The 18,526-nt window shown below is 43.1% G+C and overlaps 1 protein-coding gene across 7 annotated transcripts in view; it reads right to left on the reverse strand.

Annotated features, from left to right (window-relative positions):
• Positions 1 to 6,324: 6,324 nt before the first annotated feature.
• LOC142108810 (histone-lysine N-methyltransferase SETDB1-like) overlaps positions 6,325 to 18,526 on the reverse strand; it is a 93,318-nt gene continuing 81,116 nt past the window's right edge. For 6 of the 7 annotated variants that reach the window (XM_075192693.1, XM_075192692.1, XM_075192690.1 and 3 more), the window contains 7 exons: positions 16,704 to 17,239; positions 13,460 to 13,488; positions 13,231 to 13,357; positions 11,000 to 11,159; positions 10,598 to 10,806; positions 7,119 to 7,207; positions 6,325 to 6,564 (listed from right to left, as the gene is read on the reverse strand). In XM_075192693.1, coding sequence (XP_075048794.1) covers positions 6,447 to 6,564; positions 7,119 to 7,207; positions 10,598 to 10,806; positions 11,000 to 11,159; positions 13,231 to 13,357; positions 13,460 to 13,488; positions 16,704 to 17,239 — 1,268 coding nt within the window. In that variant the 3' untranslated portion in view covers positions 6,325 to 6,446. The remainder of the gene's footprint in view (positions 6,565 to 7,118; positions 7,208 to 10,597; positions 10,807 to 10,999; positions 11,160 to 13,230; positions 13,358 to 13,459; positions 13,489 to 16,703; positions 17,240 to 18,526) is intronic. The other variant, XR_012680230.1, reaches the window with a different exon arrangement.

The following is an 18,526-nucleotide window of genomic DNA, read 5'->3' on the forward strand; positions in this document are numbered from 1 at the left end:
CGCTGCGATAACGGACATGATCTTCGTGAAAACCCTCGGCGTTGTGGAGAGGCCGAAGGGGAGAGCCCGAAACGGATAGTGGGAGGACCCTACTGTGAATCTTAGGAGAGACTGATGGTCGCTCCAAATGGGAACGTGGAGGTATGCGTCTTTTATGTCTATGGACGCCATAAACTGATCCTTCTCTAAACCGTTTATCACCGACCTCAGGGATTCCATCCGAAATTTGTCCACCCGTAAGTGCACATTGAGGTTCTTTAGGTTTAGGATGGGTCGAAAGGAGCTGTCCGGCTTCTTGACCAGAAACAGATTTGAATAACACCCTTGTCCCTTCTGGTCATCTGGGACCCTGCAGATGACTCTTTGCAAGAGAAGAGAGGCGACACAATCCTGTATCGCCTGTCTTCTTGCTGGATCTCGGGGTAGTGGAGTTACGAAGAAACGATGTGGTGCTGGGCCCAGCAGGTCTATCATGTACCCTTTTGATATAATGCCCCGAATCCACGGATCTTGAGAGGACGCTGCCCACTGTTCCTGAAACAAAGACAGACGTCCCCCCCACTGGCGCCCCCTCCTGCCGAATAGAGTGGTCATCAAGACGCATGCTTCTCCTGGGTCTTGGAGGCCTGGCGCCTAGCTGCAAACGAGGATCTTCCCCTGACGGAGGAGCCTCGAGCATTCGATTGTCTACCCCTAAAGGATTGTCCTCTAGGCAAGGAGGTCCCCCGAAAGGGCTGACGAAAGGAGCTGACTCGAGGGTTCCGGCCCCTACTAGAGAATACCAGCAAGGAAGTGCTTTTGCCACCTGTTGCCTGTGAGATCATAGTATCCAATTCCGGGCCGAACAAACCTGCTGCTGAAAAGGGAATGGTCTCAACAGACTTTTTTGATTCCGCATCTCCTTCCCAGGATTTCAGCCATAACGTCCTTCTTGCTCAAATAGATGCAGCTTGAATAGAGGAGGATACAGACGCTGTGTTCTTGGCCGCTTCATAAAAGGTACCCCGATGCCTCTTTCAAATGCAAAGCCAGGGGAAGTAACTTAGAGTCCTGGCCTCTGCCAGTTGGTCTGCCCATGCTTCCATGGCTCTAGCAACCGAAGCTGAAGCAAATGTGGGTCTAAATGAAGAAACCGCAGCCGCAAATATAGATTTCAGCTGGGATTACACTCTGCGATCATTGGGATCCTGCAGAGTTGCTGAACCTGGGGCAGGTAATAAAGTATGTTTTGCCAAACGGGCTATTGGAATATCCACTTTTGGAATACTCTCCCAGCGAGCCTCATCTTCCTCCTGCAATGGATACAGGGAAGAGAACCTTCTGGGAACAGAGAACTTTCTATCAGGCTGTTTCCAGGCTCCCTCTGCAATATCTTTAAGTTCTACAGAAGATGGAAAACGGAGTCTTCCTTTTTGCCTTCTTAAAGAGACTTCTGTCTCTAGGAGTAGGATCCTCCGGTTCTGGGAGGTCCAAAGCCTCTCTTACTGCTAAAACCAAATCCTCAATAATTTGGCTTTTAGTGTTTTCTTCCTGTTCCAAAGGTTGAACCTGGTCAGGATCAGAATTTATTTCCCCCTCCTCTTCTGAAAACCCCTGAGTCTGAAAGGACCATAAGGGTATTAGAGGATCTAGGCCGCTTCCTTTTTGCAGGCGGGATGTTTGGGGATTCAAGTAACTGGTTTAGTTTATCCAAACCCTTAATAAATGCTGCGGACCATGCTGGTTCTGTGGTAACAGGGGGCCTGGTCTGTAATCACTGAGGAAGGTCCTGGAATAGACGTTCCCACAGAACCTGAGGTAGCCGGGAGGCCCACAGGAGAATTTGCATTATTAACCACGGAGGCTGCCACACTAGATAGCAACTGATTTGATTGTAAAACCATCTGTGCTAAGGAGGAAACCGACTGTGTCAGGGAGGTCACCCAGGCCGGTTCCGCCGTCAGTGGGGCTGTAATATGCTGGGTTTGCGCAGAGGGGACCCCTGCTTCGCAAACAGAGCAGAGGGCCAACGGGTCTTTCTGCCCACATGGTAGTTTAACATTACATTTTGAGCATGTGAAATATTTTGCTATAGGGCCCTATCCTTTATATCTGTCATTTTATAAAGGAAGGCACACCAAACCCACAGACTTAAATTGAAAATGTAGCTGTTATAGAGGAGGAGAGAGAGACACTGTAGAGAGAATAGAGTGAGAAACAAGTAATCAACTAATCTTGTATAAAAGTTGAACTTGTACTACATTAAAACACAATATAATATCCTGGCAGGTAGAAGAACTACAATATAACCTCTACTAGCCCACTTTGTATACAGCTAAAAAATCAATAAAACTGTGTATATAAGAGAGTCAGATACTTAGCCCATAGGCCAAACAGGGGAGAAGTTCATCAGCAGTGTTCTGGTGCCTGCTCCCTCTGGTCTGAGTCCTTTTCCCGGGCTTCTGCTTGGCACCAGACCGGGCTAGTCCACTTCTCTCAGGGGAGCAGGGGAGCTCTATATGTTTTAGCTCCCCTCTCTCTAATATGCAGTCTCTCTTTTCCTCACGATAGGTAAAATATAAAAATAGATATGTGGCAGAGTAGTGGAGACCTCCAGAGTGGAGGACTCCGCAGCGCTTAGTACCCGATGCCCCCTCCTATGTATGAGGGGGGATCTTGGTATGGCCCCCTTCATTGTTTCTCCTCTGTCCTCCGCGGATCCAAAATGGCCACCGGCATCTGTAATCTCCGATAACCAGCGCTCTATGCCTGCAGTGGCAGCGCCGGTTATTGGGGAGGCTCCAGGAGTGACAGCGGTCCGGATAGACCGCTTGTCACTCACAATCCAGGCACCCTATTCTTCTCTCCCTGTCAGTGAGAGCCTCTAGCTCTCATCTGACAGGGTAGTGCCTGCGCTGCTCTACTGTGAGTGTGTTCTCCATAATAGAACACACTCCAGCTCTGCCTCCTGTAAAATGAATAAATAAATAAAATAAAGTAAAGTAAAAAAAAAATAAAAAAAAAATATGCAGTAAGCTAAAACACTGCCCAACTCCATGGGCATCTAAAAAAAACTGAGGAGGAAGAGGCGGGGGGATTGTAGAGGGGAGGGGTCTGTCAGCAGTGCTAAAGTTAACTAGCTAGGTGCCAACTCCCCGTGCTCCCCTCCACAACACATGGTAAGCAGTGTCCACCAGACTGGATGAAAGAGAAAAGTTGATTGCAATTCTTTCATACCCACCACCAGCAGCCATCATAATAACTGGCTGAAGAACATACCAAAGGGCCAGTTTACTCGTCTTAGGCGGAATTGCTCTGACCTTGCCTATTATAATGATCAAGCTGGCATTCTTAAAAATAGGTTCTTGGAAAACCAAATGAAAACAAAAAAAGACATAGAAGGTGCCTATTCAGACCTTAAGGGAAATGGATAGGGACCTTCTTCTCAAACAAAAACAACACCAAGTGAAGGACCCTGACCAGAATACAGTGGTCCTTCCCTTTATTTCAAGATACAACAGGGACCACAAGAAGTTCGAACAAATCATTAGGAAACACTGGCACATCCTTTTGGGTGACAGTGATCTCAAAAAAATCCTTCCTTTGAGGCCGAACTTTGTGTACAAACGAGCAGTTAATTTAAAGAATAACTTGGTCCAAAGCACCATCCCACCAAATCAAAGCTCAAACAAAGGCACTACATGGCTGAATGAGAATACACCAGGGTTTTACTACTACAATCAATGCCTAGCTTGTAAAACTAGTGGAACTAGAGACACCAAACCCATTACCTCCTGTAATTCACACACTACTGGGGAAAGTTTTAAAATTAAGGAGAAAATCACCTGCGACACAGTGGGTGTTATATACCTTCTACAATGTCCATGTGGATATCAGTACGTGGGCAGAACTATTAGAAGACTTTCAACTAGGGTTGCTGAACATCTGCGAAACATAAGAAACCAACTCACAACCCATAGTGTTCCAGAGCATTTTCTAACACATCACCAACATGATCCCTCCAAACTACATTTCCTAGGGATCTGTAAGGTCAATAATCAATGGCGGGGAGGTGATTTTACCAGACGCATATCACAGGTTGAGACAAGGTGGATGTACAACCTTAAAACTTTGTCACCACAAGGTCTTAACATAGACTTTAGCATCAATTGTTTCCTTTAAGATGAAAACATGGCCAAATTTCTATCTGATTTTATTCTCCATTAAACGTGTTATTCCACTATATGTATCACCCTGAAGTAGAAATGTAAATCGAAACTCGTATCCATCTATTTTCCTATGAGTATTTACATAATGTAATAGTATTCAAGTATTGAACATTGCAAGGAATTTACCTCTAACACCCATTCATTCTGAGTTTTTAATAATATATACCAGGATTGTTTGCAGATATATTCAATCCATTGGATGTAAAGATCTTCCTTACCTTTACCAGAAACCTAAGACTGGGTACAGTGTATTATGTTTTTTTCTTACAGTATTACGTAATGGTTTCCAAACTATATTATCAAATTACTGCCTATATAACCTATGCAATACACCACTGAAAGGAATCTAATAAGGACCTTTCACCCTTTACACATTTTATTCTGTAACCAAATATCTACAATATTGTCCACATACAAGTGATGGAGTGATTCAGCAAAGGGTGTAAGGACATTGTATAAGGAAATCTAGTATCAACATCCATTCATTTGAACTCTGTTTACTATGGAGAAGTATCAGTCAACGTTGTGCACTATTATTAAAAGACAGAGGACCACCCTCCTTGGTCCCCCCCTGGTGTCAATCACCTAGAAAAACCAATCGATACATCCTGATGTAATTGACACACCCTTTATAATGGAGGACCATACAGACTAATCTACTCATTTCGTACAATCCCTGACGAAGCCCACAGCGGCGAAATGCGGAGCGCTGATACGCGCATTCCTGAACAAACGTTCAGTTTCCAGTGACTCTGTACACATCTGTAAGGATTCAGGTACGGGCGTACAGGACCTTCCTCTCTAAACAGGCAAAACTTCGGGTCAATCACTTGGAGAACATATTTCACCATAATGTCTTATATTGAAATATAAGGGGGTTGAGGTTCCAGTCGGAACTCCTGTTGGTGTACACTGGGCAGAACTTTGACCCAGAGAGCCTGTTCTGGGCCTCCCACTGGATGGATTTAGATGACATTTAATATGAAAACAAAAACGACACTGGACAGCCGCCTCATGGGTGTGTTGGAAGAGCTGCTAAGATGCTAACTATTTTCAAAATGTTGACAGTGACATCCAGCTCATTGATAATGTAATAATTTGGAGATTTAAACCAGGGCAATGCCAGATATATATATATTATTCAACTATCTATCTAACACTGCATTGAAGGTACAGGTCTCAGCAGTTAGAGTGTTCCTGGACACATGACTGGCATCAGATGGCCGAGTAGGAAGATTCTTTCAAGCAGACAGAAAATATTGTCCTTGCATTAAATCTTTTATGGCACTTAGGGATTTTAATCTTATTTTGGAAGAACCATTTGAACACTTAAATGGCTCAGACTCCAGATAGTATTATTACTGACAAACACGACTGCTAGAAGATTGGGAGAATTTAAGGCTTTACGTTGCCAGGAGCCATTTCTGAACATGTACACCAATAAAGTAGTGCTACAGACAAGTTTGGCCTTCTTGCCTAAGGTAGTATCCACATTTTATATCCATAAAGAAATTCTACTTCTGTCCCATTGTCCAAAGCCAATTAATGAAAATGAGAAATGCTTACATGTTCTTATTTGTTATGTATGTAACTAGTACTTTTGTTTGTTATGTAATTATGTACCTTATAAGATAAAGATAATAAAACAATAAGGACAGGACAGATAACAGTAAGTAAAGTCAACATTTCTTGTGCAGATAGAATATTCTCCAGGTGTGGAATCTATTATAAACAATGCTTCTGACTTACACTTTTCTGGATTAGGGATATTTTCATAACTTTGTTCACCGAGCTTACACTATACAACATTGTCCTCAACATTCCTCTCTGTATTAAATGGATTAGCAGTGCTCCTCGCAGTGACTATAGAAAGAAAGTGACATCACGTCTGTAAGACATTAGTAGTGAAGAGATAGGCTGCATACTGAGATAAGTGAAAGCTGCCATTTTATAGGCTGAACATCCATCTATGACATCACTTTAGTCTCCAAGATTTCAGTTTTGTTCTGAGACTACATTTAAACCAATCTGTGCTGCATCAAACATCTGCTCATCCCGCTGATCTTCACACATAACTCACAGACGGCTTAACCTGCTTAATCCAGGACAGGACATATTACACATTTGCTTTTTTATTTGAACAAAGGAACAAAAACAAAAAACAAAACAAATATAACATTTAACTACAAAATAAACTATTCTCCCTCTACAAAAAGACATTTTCAGCGTCAGGTGGGGTTACAGGAGGCGGCCCCTGCATTCTGTGGATCCGCAGCAGCACAGCAGCTTTTTGCCCTCCACGCTTCCCACTTCATAATTATAATCCCAGGTCAGCTCTGTTCCGGCTCGTATCCGCCTAAGAGACCAAAATGTAAAAAGTTAAAATACAACGGTTGTGTGTACACAGGAATTCCATTTATTTTCTATATATTTGTTTTTCGAGTTCACGCTAATGTGCAGCAGAGCACATTAGCAGAAGCTCTTTAAACGCCAAACTTCTTTAGAGAGGAGATCTGTATCTTATAATATACTTGTTGGTACGTACATTTACATTATATATTTATCACCAGGGAAAGATAGGAGTGTTTATCACAGAAAGGTGGTGCCTACAATGGAGTTTCACAGGCTGATTTTGGAATCGTGCTGCGAAAGGAGATTTTCCGGAATGAATACACTTTATAAGTGTGATTTGTGCAGGGGGTATTTAAAAAAAAAAAAAAAAAAAAAAAAAAAAAAAAAAGGCAATATTACACTATTGTTGTCTTCCTCTCTGTTGGTCCTACGGTAACATCCTTGGATATATGGAGCAGAGGGCATTAGGAGACACAGTGAGTCATCATAATATACAGAGGAGCGAAGTCTGATCATTCATATGGTGCACAGTGACTAAGCAGAATGTTAGGCACTTACTTGCTGGTGAAGAAAGCCACCCAGGGGAAGCGCAGATCATGTGTATCCACAAATACATTCTGAACAAACAGGTTAGGACTGCAGCTGTGCTGTAATAGGATATAGAGAGAGGGATGAGTCTACTGACTACAGATGTGCACAGCACCAGAACACTAACAGTATCACCAAAAGGTATGTTGTACTTCACTGCCCAGACCAACAACTGTTTCTGCTGAAGGTTACATTATATTTAAATAGAGCTGCAGCATTTTTAACCCTAAAATGTAATTAGCTACTTGTTCTAACCAAACATATGATATAGTATTGATGAAATCACAGAAAGAAGGGTAAGATATTATTGGTTAATGTTATTGCTTTGACTTTTTCTTCGCTTACATAGAGGAGACCTTGAAGAATGATGGGAGACTACAATGTGTCTTCCCTGCTGCACACACTTCAGGAAAAAATCAATCTGGGGACAATGGAAGCACTGACGTATATTGGAGTTTGGGTACACTAAATTTGGCTCCAAAACTTTCAAGCTCATCACCCTCTATACACTCATTGACTGCCAGGACTATCAGTATTAGATTTTAACAAAGTCCAAGGACAGAACCAGGAGAAATCAAACGAGAAGAAAGAAGCTCAACAGGAAAACAGAACATTAACAAGGAGAACAGTGACCACCAAAATATTCAGACAAAACGATTAACACAAGTATAAAACTCCTGTTCTCCCTTTCATTCATGTGGGGGACTATGGAAACACTGGGGATGTCCCAAAGCTGCCCTATGGGAGGGTATAATCAGAAATAAAGATGTACAGCACCTTATGTCCAAAGCTGGCATCTTTAAATGCAAAACCATTGAATCTGTAAAACTTCTCAGCCGAGGCCATGTGTCGCCCCTCCCCGCACCCAACAACAATCCACCTAGCAATACAAAACAGAGCCCCTAGCTCCAAAACTCTCCGAGCTGTGGAGATAGCCAACAGAAGGATAAAGTTCTTTATCTGGAAGACTAAGTCCATCAAATCCAAGGTTTCGAAGGAAGTTTGCAGTAAGGCTATCAGCACTAGGTTGAAATCCCAATGAGTTAATGGGGTGGATGTATGGAGGCTGCACATGCATCATTCCCTCTAAAAAAATCTGCACTTCTGTAAAAATGCAAATTTCCACTGAAACTGAAAGAGCTGAAATCTGAACCTTCAAGGAGCCAAGTCTCAACCCCCATCCAGACCCTTCTGCAAGAATGGCAATAAACAAGTCAACTGCAAAGATGAGGTAGGAAAACGCAAAAAACACCAGGAGATGCAAGTCTTCCACATCCTGTGATAATTCCTGGCTGAACCACGCTGTCAGAGAAGTCCTTAGATCTAAGAATCATGGCTTCAACAGCCATGCTGTTAAAGTCAGCCGTGCTAAACTTTGGTGATGAAATGGCCCCTGACTTAACATATCTTGGTGACAAACGCCAACATAGGCACTCTGCCATGCCAAGATTGTCCATGTACCACTAAATCCTCAGCCAGCACAGTGCCACCAGAATCACCTGAACGCACTCTCTTTTTTAATTCTTGAGTACTTACGGAACCAAACCTACCAGAGGGAACAGGTAAATCAGATGAAAGTTCTAAGATACCATATAGGGTCCTCTTGGTGCCCCACTGATGACTGAGGTTTGCCACTGCCGTGGCATTGTCTGATTGGACCTTTACGACCCTTCCTTTCAAAAACTGGTGCCCATTGCTAGACTGCTGAAAACCATCCTGAGTTCCAACACATTTATTGGGAGCTTTGATTCCTCTGGAGTCCAAAGACCCAGAAGGCGAAACTGATGAGTTACAGCCCCACAGCCGTGAAGACTGGTGTCCTCTGTCACCAGTGTCCAATACCAAATAGTGAAGAGCTGCCACCTGCTGAGGTTGTCTACCCTCAACCACCAGAGGAAAGACTGCCACACTTTTGGTGAAAGTCTGATGAACTGGTTGGTCAGATGATGGTGAGACTTGTTCCATTTAGAAATTAGCTGGAATTCTCTGGAGTGGAACAGTGCCAGTCTGCGAGTTAATAGGGCAAATCCCTGTAGAGAAAGGATCTTGTACTCTAGCAGAAGCACCTTCTGCGGACCAGTGTTAAATAGCAGCCCCAGGAAGACCATCCACTGGTGAAGGTGCCAGGTTGGATATTCTTGTAGTTAATGCTCCAACCATGAGATTGTAAGGACTGAGCCATCTCCATAAAATGCGCCTGCAAAAAGGCCAGGTAGCGCGCCTTGATCAGCCCATTGTCCAAGTAAGGAATGACAGTCAGTACCTTGGATATCAGAAGGACAGCCATCGTGGCCATGATCTTCGTGAACACCCACGCTGCTGACGCCAGACTGAAAGCTAGAGGCCTTAATTGAAAATGATATGACTGAATGGCAAAGCTGAGAAGGCAGTTATCCCTCCCAGATTGGAACATGCAAGTATGAATCCATGAAGTCCATGGACACCATGAACTCGTCCTGCTCTAATGCCATTGATAACAGACCTCACAGACTCCATTTTGAACTTGTCCACTTTTCTAGGACTGGAATAAATACCTCTGAAGAGATCAAGGTCTGAACGGCTTCCTCTAAAGGAAAAAAGGCTCTGGTTTGAGTTCAGGAATGCCTGTGGTGCATCTGGCTATGGACTACAGGAGATCTATGATGCACCCACGACTTATGATTCCTCTCACCCAGGCGTATGCGGTGGAATCGGACCACTGCTGGAAGGAAGTAGAAGGTCTCCAACAATGGGAGATCCTGGGTGGGAAGTCTGCCCATCATGTTGACTGTTTGCATGAAGGCTTGGGAACTAAAAGCTTAGCTACCGAAGCCTGTTTTTCCTTTCTGCTGACCTCCACACGGAGCGGAAGTTTTCCTCTGCAGATCTGACTGCTTGTTTTCCCAGAGGAATGAAAGGAGCAAAACCTAGAACTTTATATGTGTGGGGACATTAATGGGTAGAAAGGAATTGCTTCCTGCTGTGGTCAGGGGCATAATCTCAGCTTAGGACCAAATAAGATATAGGAGTGGAAATCAGTAAAATAAAAAAATAGCGTCCAGCTCCGATGGGCAGTTTTAAAAAAAAACCTGAAGGTCCCGGCAGGTTATAGTGGGGAGGAGCTTGAACTTTTGGAGCCAGATATAAACTACCCAAGCTCCAGTGCAGCCTCTATACCCCATTGTTTCCAGTATGATAATGCTTCAGCATTTTTCAACACTCAAATGACTTCGGAACAGGTATTCATGTAAATATGGCAGTATGAAGTGAGTGAACAGAATTATTCTGAGATACAAGGAAAGGCAATATAGTACATACTGTGAAACATAGCTATATATTTTTAAGGTGTTTATCATCGATTTCTCCAGTATGATTAATGCCTTACATGTCACTATATGCCGCACGCCTACAGTAGTGATATCATCATCAAAAAGCTATCATGATGTTTGTATGGTTTATCCACTTCTTACATTCAAGTATCGTCCCAAGTTTCCTTCCAACTTGGCGTCGATTATGTAACAGGATTCCTCTCCATCATAAAACTGACGTGTTTCCCTCCGTCCAAGTCCTCCATCACCTTTGTCAGCAGACGGCATATTGGGCTTAACCGTAATGCCGTAAGTGGATTTCAAGGCAAAACCGCGGGTGGATTTTACAGCCACTTGTCTCTTTACAGGGCCTGGGCCAAACAGGACAACACAGCTTAGATATTTACACACAATGTTTATCTCATTCTCAGTTGTCTTCTTAGAAGTGATTTAAAAAAAAAATTGGTTAAACTTACCAGACTAATCCTGAGGAGGTGTCTATGCTATGTACAGCACAACCATCAAGTTTAATGGGTACACTGACAGGTTGTCTCATGTCCCTACCTGTGGCGGAGGTTACGTTCTTCTTGTCCTCTTCTACATCAGATCCAGATGAAATGGTCTGGATGTCATCACTGTCGTTAGCGTTAATTTGGCCAGCTGGTTTCTTGCTGTCGGCCCCATTTGCCACCTCACAATCTGAGCTGCTGGATAATGTCAGGACCTGCTGGAGAGCACAAATATCACAGTGTCCACAGGAACAATTATGTGCACAAAACATAAGGTCAGATAACATATAACAAACAGCTACCTGGATCACGACACTTTAAAATGTGCAGTAACCTCAAAACTGGTCTTTACATAATTGTGCCTAGTACACAGGAAAGTATGTACTGGACACAGTTTACATGTCATTCCTCTATAAGCAACTTCAGGCCCTTTACGGACTCGTTCACGTCCATAATGATGTCAGACTCCAACCCCTAAGACAACACTCAGCCTATTGTATAGTGAGAGCATCATCACAACTTAATAAAAATTACAGGAAGGGGAAGAGAAGAGAAACAAAGGCAGCTGTACTGAAAGGTAAGCAGACTTACTAGCATCAAAGAAACAGGTAAAGTATAGTAATAATATTTATATAGTCATCTCTTAATATTACATTAAATACAAAAATAAAACAAAAACAATAGAATAAGAGTCTGATTAAAATGTATGTCCTTATCTGTTACTAAGGCCGGACTGCCCAACAACAGAGTAAAACGCATACAGATAATATTCCCATGGTTTGTATGTTCTTTAGCAGACCAAAAATATGCAAATTATGGTCATAAATTACCCTCGAACCTCTAAACAGTTGGGGCAATGCCACAGAGCACAGGATGGGTGTTCTGTTTCCTCCGAAAGTGACCAATAAATAATTATAAGGAAGTGGTTTAGGGCTGGCCGCACCAAGGACTCATATAAGCTACATAAAGTCCATTGGCTAAACACGCATTAGACATGTCATCATGTCACAAAACACACAAAGTACTTTGCATAGTGCTTAATGAGTAGTGGCAAGTATACTGGGTGGGTGTGTAATAAAAAGTAAACGGAAGTAGCCATCTTTGGAGGGGAAGCAAATTGTTGGGATGAAAACATGGTTATTTTCATAGTGATTCTTATTATGGTGATAGACCTGATGATTAAAGAAACAATGGTATGCTCTACAGCAGGGTTGTCCAACCCGCAGCCCGCGGGCCGCATGCGGCCCATCCCGCCTGTAAATGTGGCCCAGAAGGAGTTTTGGTTGTGGCAAGGGGCAGCACTATTATTAATGGGAAAAAAAAATCCTGCAAAAAAAAAGAAAAGAAAATACTTACCTTGCGGTCACGTCAGCTGGTACTCCGGCTCCCTCCCTTGTCTCCTGCTCCGTGCGGTGCTCGCAGTGAATGACGGGCGTGATGTCATCACGCCCAACATCCATTGCGGAGCGCAGCACAGAGAAGTCACCCGCGCGAGAAGAACAATCAGCAGCACAGAATTTCAGAAAAGAGGAGAAGAGGACAGGAGAACAAGCCGATTAAAAGGTAAGTTAAGGGGGATTTTTTTTATTATTTCAAGGGACGCTGACAAGTGAATAAAAGTCACCTGGTCCTGGAGCATCATGGACCTTATCTCCCTGCTACATACTTCTAATTGTAATACTAATGGGGCATTATATATTATTCTCTTTGGCCCATTAGAAGTTGTTATCCCTTAACTAACATAGTGGTGTAATTATCAAAACAGGTCACAATTTGGGGTCACAGTGATGTATATGTCAGGTACTGCAGGCCTGGTCAGGGCACCCTGATATACAATGCCTGGCTTAAATGCACTTTATTGATATTGCATCGACACAATACAAAAAGTGATTATAGTATAATAACTAGAGAGGATTTTTTTGAACAGGGCGATTGAAAGGTAAGTATAGAGGGATGTGATATATATATATATATATATACATATATCACTTTTCTTCATATATATATATATATATTTATTAACTATGTTTTCTATGGTTTTTTGGATGATCAGCTATCGTTATTGTTAGTGTATCTTATGTGCGGCCCAGGGAAGCTAAAAGGTTGGACACCCCTGCTCTACAGTGTACAATAGACTAACAGAAATGCTTACATTAGTTTATGGTAAGAACTAGAAGGGAGGGAGAATCATTAAGTTCACCCCTGCATATGATCCCTGCAATGTAGGACAAGTGAAGAGATTTACAGTTACACGCTCTGTAAATGAAGGTAATATCTCCTGCTTACATCACTAGTCTGTGCGTTGGACTGGCGTCTCATCTGGTGCATGGCGGTTTTGCTGATCGGTCTCCTTACACCGTGAGGTATAGCTGGGGAAGGATTATAACCGTACAGTCTGTGGCTCTCACCAAGTCTATGGACCAAAGCAATAGAGTTACAACATAATGCTGGCAGACATTTATAACAGAGGAATTTACAGTGTGTTTGAATAAAGTGTGCAGTAAACTGTACGTACCCAGGAAATTTGCCGGTTTGATCAGTCTCCTGCAAGGCAGCAGAAAGTCAGGAAATCATTAAAGTGTAAAGCAGAGTATAGAATACAAGACAAAGTTAAATGCATTGAAACTCCCATTGTCTGATCACAGGAAAATATACCATAACAACGTAAGGCTTATCCGCAGTAAGAGCAGTAATTGGTATAAATAGAGAGATACAGCCACTAGATATGGCATGTGTTTCGGGGTACACAGTGGTTTCAGTTTTGAAGGAGCTCATACATGCTATGATTTTTAACAGTCATCTAGGCCATTTTAATTCATAGCATACACCAGTCTTATCCATTTATTTATTCCAAGCACAGGATACTAAATATTTGGCCATACACTTGTATGGTGAAATCTCAGAGATTCGGCTGCTCAATCAGTGTAGGTAGAAGCAGATTTATTATAGAGTTTGCACGAGGAAGGAAAGAGCAGACGCTGGTATGTGTGGAACTAAAGGGTTGACAATAACAGCACTTGCTTGGTCTATGAAGGAGAGTATTAATGGCGGACACTGTGATTTCCAATGCTACAATCACACAGGGAGGCCATTGTAGCACCAAGCAGTGGGTACCCAGGTTCAGCAGCTACTGAGCTGTTCTCTCAGGTTACAATACAATTCAGACACAACAAAGATTGCTAGTCTGTACATATGAACTGTTTTGTTTCCTGTACCCGCCTACATAAACAGAAATAAACCCCACACCCACAAATCCTCCTCACCTAACCCTAACCCTTCTTCTCATGGCTGCTGGTGACATTTCACCTAACCCTGGACCCCGTACAATCCCCACTATCTGCTTCCTCTCCTGGCTCCACTCCAAACCTTTCCATCCATCCCATACTTGTAATCCCACTAACCTTATCCACATATCTCCACTACCCTCTCCTCCCTTCTCCTGTGCACTATGGAACGCCAAATAAGATTGTAACAAACTTACATCCATCCATGATCTATTCATTTCTAAATCCTTCAACCTCCTGGCCAATACAGAAACTTGGCTCACCTCCTCTGACACTACATCCCCTGCAGCTCTCTCCTATGGGGGACTCTCCCTCAGCCACACTCCCAGACCCGGAAACAGACAAGGTGGTTGAGTAGGCATTCTACTTTCTTCAAGTTGCACCTTCCAAGGCATACTCTCTAAACCCTCCCTCTCATTCCCTTCCTTTAAAGTCCACACTACAGTAAAGAAATCTCTTGATCCATCCTCACTCTCCAACTACTGCCCCATTTCTCTCCTCCTCTTTGCCTCCAAATTACTTGAGCGATTAGTGTAGAAATGCCTGTCTTTCTATCCTCTCATTCCACTCTCGACTCTCTGCAATCAGTTCCGCAGCCAACATTCCACTGAAACTGATATCACAAAAGTGATCAACGATGTACTTACTGCAAAGTCTAAGGGTCATTTCTCCATACTCATTCTCCTGGACCTCTCTGCTGCTTTTGGCACTGTTGATCACCCTCTTCTCCTACACACCATTCATTCCATTGACCTTCGTGACACAGTTCTTTCCTGGTTCACTTCCTATTTATCGAACCACTTCTTTACAGTTTCTATCTCTGGTACATCCTCCCCTCCACTCATACTATCTATTGGGGCCCCATTAGGCACTATTCGTGGCCCTTTAGTTTTTCAATTTTACACCTCTTCTCTTGGCGCACTAATTCGGCCTCCAGTACCACCTCTACGCTGATGACACCCAAATCTATATCTCCTGCTCTGACCTCTATCCATCTGCACTCTCTCATTTAACCAACAGTCTTTCTGCTATCCCCACATAGATATCCCAACGCTACCTAAAGCTCAACATATCCAAAACAGAGCTCATTATCTTCTCTTCTGCCAAAGTCACCACCTGCCCTCAAATCTCCCTCACTGACAATAACACCACAATTTCCTCAGTCTCCCAAGCCCGCTACCTGGGTGTCACACTAGTCTCCGGCCTCTCTGCTTTATTCCTCACATCCAGACTGTCTCCCAGTCCTGTCATCTCCACCTTAAAAACATTAATAGAGTACGCCCTTGTTTTAACCAACATGCTACCAAAACCCTTATCTATTCATTCACATCATCTCCCGTCTTGACTTTTGCAACCTCTTGATATCTGGAATCCCTGACACCCATATATCCACACTTCAATCCATCCTAAATGCTGCTGGAAGACTGATCTTCCGCTCTCACCGCTCCACATCTGCTGCACCACATTGCACATTCCTTCACTGTATCTTCCAAAAGCCAATTCAAATTACTCACCCTTACCTACAAAGCCCTAAACAACACTACCCCTGCATACATCCCAAATCTCATATCAAAATACTCTCCCTCTTGCCCTCTTAGATCTACCTCTGACCTGCACCTTGTCTCGTCTTTGGTAACCATCTCTCACTCCCGCCTACAAGACTTCTCCCCACTTATGGAATTCTCTACCATGCTCAATTAGTATTATCCACAGCCTTCAAATCTTTAGACGCTCTTTGAAAACCCATCTCTTTTTTAGAGGTGACCTTATCCCCGATAATACTACTCACACTAACGCACCCTCACAATTGTCCCAATTTCCACTCTAAGCCACATTTACTCCTCTTGTTTCAGCTGTGCCCTCTTCCACTTAGAATGTAAGCTCTCTAATGAGCAGGGTCCTTCATACCCTTTGTTTTCATGTCTGCATTTTTGTCTACTTTGTATGTCCCTGTTTTATGCATGTCCTGTTTACCCTACTGTACAACGCTGCGGAGCACCGTGGCGCCTTACAAATCTATGATTATAATAATAATCATCTTGTTACACCTATCAAGTGGTGGGATATATTAGGCAGCACGTGAACAGTCAGTTCTTGAAATTGGCAAGTGTAAGGATCCGAGCGACTTTGACAAGGACCAAATAATGATGACTAGACGACTGGGTCAGAGCATCTCCAAAATGGCAGATCTTTTGGGGTGTTCCTGGTATGAAGTGGTTAGTACTTCCAGCGGTGGCACAACGCTCATTGATGCATGTGGAGAGCGCAGGCTAGCTCCTCTTGTCCAATTCTACAAAAGGTCAACTGTAGTACAAATTGCTAAAAAGGTTAATGCTGACCATGACAGAAAGGTGCTAAATTACAGTACCTGTTATGAATGTGCCAACAATCAGGGTATTGATAAAATGTATGCCTTAAAATAGTGATACTTTCCCTATAATCCCCCCCACACACACATCAGGAGATCCTCCTCACCTTTCCATGTTCCTTTTTTGGCTGTTTCTCTGCATCCGTCATGTCTCCCATCTTAAGCGATGACCTGCTATCAGAGTCCATAAATGTGTCAGTCATTGTGTTGGAGCTCAGCCATGAAGCCACCTTGTTTTTGGAGGTCTCCTCAGGGAGTTTGCAGTCCGTGTGCTCTTCTTGGCTAATCTGCCGGGCTAAGGCAGAGTCCTTAGAGGCAGTCTCTGAGGTTCCATTCTCTTTCTGACCCCTGGTTTGCCGCCGTGTAGCATAGCTCCGCCACACAGAGCTGTTTGTAATGTCCTTGTTCTTTCCAAAGTTGTCATCTGAACTTTCACCATTGGACTCTTCTTGTTCATCACTACCGGAGTTTCCTTCTCGGTCTTCCTTGAGGTCTACGCCGCTGCTGTCAGAAGACGACTTGACATCACTTTCGTAACCCTCTTTGTAATTCTCCACGCTTTCAATGTGGTCCAAATTAGCAAAGTATTCATCACCCATCTCCAGCCCCTCCTTGTCTGCAAAGTCATCTGTCAGAATCTTACCTGTGAGCAAGCAAAGATCAAGAAAGTGAGTGAACACAAGCAGCAACCAAACCACACAAGACCTAAAGCAAGTATCCCCCTATATGTCTCTTCAGTTGTTAATAAAACTTCTATATCAAATAGGACAGTCACATACTTAGAGCTGTAAATCGACAACAGTTGGAAGAGGTAAATGTTTACTAGAGTATATCCTACATCTGAAGCAAGCCCTCGGTTTTTTAACAGAAAGCGACGTAAACAACAGTTCTTATGGGGAAATATGCAGTTTAAATTAGGCAATTTCAATTCAAACACATTATAAGCTACATTCTTGAGAAGCTATTTGCAATACAAAAAACTTTCATGCCAATTATATAATTTCTGAGTCTTATCAATGTGGAAGTAAAGGCAGTCATAGCCCAATCACCAATGTAACATCACAATATTTGATAAAGCAGAATTTGTTTCAGGACAATGTGAACAAATCATAGTGGTTGTGTTCTGGTAATAACCAGCTGGAGGACAGCCATGGAACGACAAGGCAATCCGTTTCAGCCTGTACTGAAACCATAGAAATGTTGATTGATTAAATGTGTCTAGCACAGAGAAATCTATATTTTAGACCCAGCTTATGTTATCTCTGTGTGTGCCTCTACTGCTCTGTCACAGGTTCAGGCCCACTCTAGGCCAAGGCCACAGTAATGTCATATCCCATCCCAAAGTAATTATACATCACCATTGACACAAAGCCGCTCACAAGATACTGCATTGTGAGAGAATTATCAGTCTTCAATAAGACGGACAAGAAAGATATAGTAAGTGATAAGATTTTTGTACTTACCGTACAATCTCTCTCTGAACACAAGTTGGGGGACACTGTTCACCTTATAGAGGGCACTGTGGGAGTAATGGCAATAAGAAAAAAAAACCCACTTATCTAGCCTGCCCCTTGTCAGAACCATAAAAGGGTGGGAGCGCAGTGTCCCCCAACTCGTGTTCAGAGAAAGATTTTACGGTAAGTATAAAAATCTAATTTTCTCTTTCACAATGGTTGGGGGACACTGCTCATCTTGAGAACATTCAAAGCTGTCCCTATGGGTGCCTATGCTCACTTCGAGTGGCACATAAAGCTTACGGACAAAACTGGCATCTTTGGAAGCAAAGAAAAGGAAACCGTAAAACCTGGTGAACATGTGAACAGAAAACCAGGTAGCGGCCCTACACAACTACTCAACTGAGACCCCATGCCTCGCTGCCCAGGAGGTGCTAATCGACCTCGTGCAATGAGCAGTAAGACCTTCAGGAACT

Source organism: Mixophyes fleayi, chromosome 12 (genome assembly GCF_038048845.1).
Source record: "Mixophyes fleayi isolate aMixFle1 chromosome 12, aMixFle1.hap1, whole genome shotgun sequence".
NCBI classification, from domain to species: Eukaryota; Metazoa; Chordata; class Amphibia; order Anura; family Limnodynastidae; genus Mixophyes; species Mixophyes fleayi.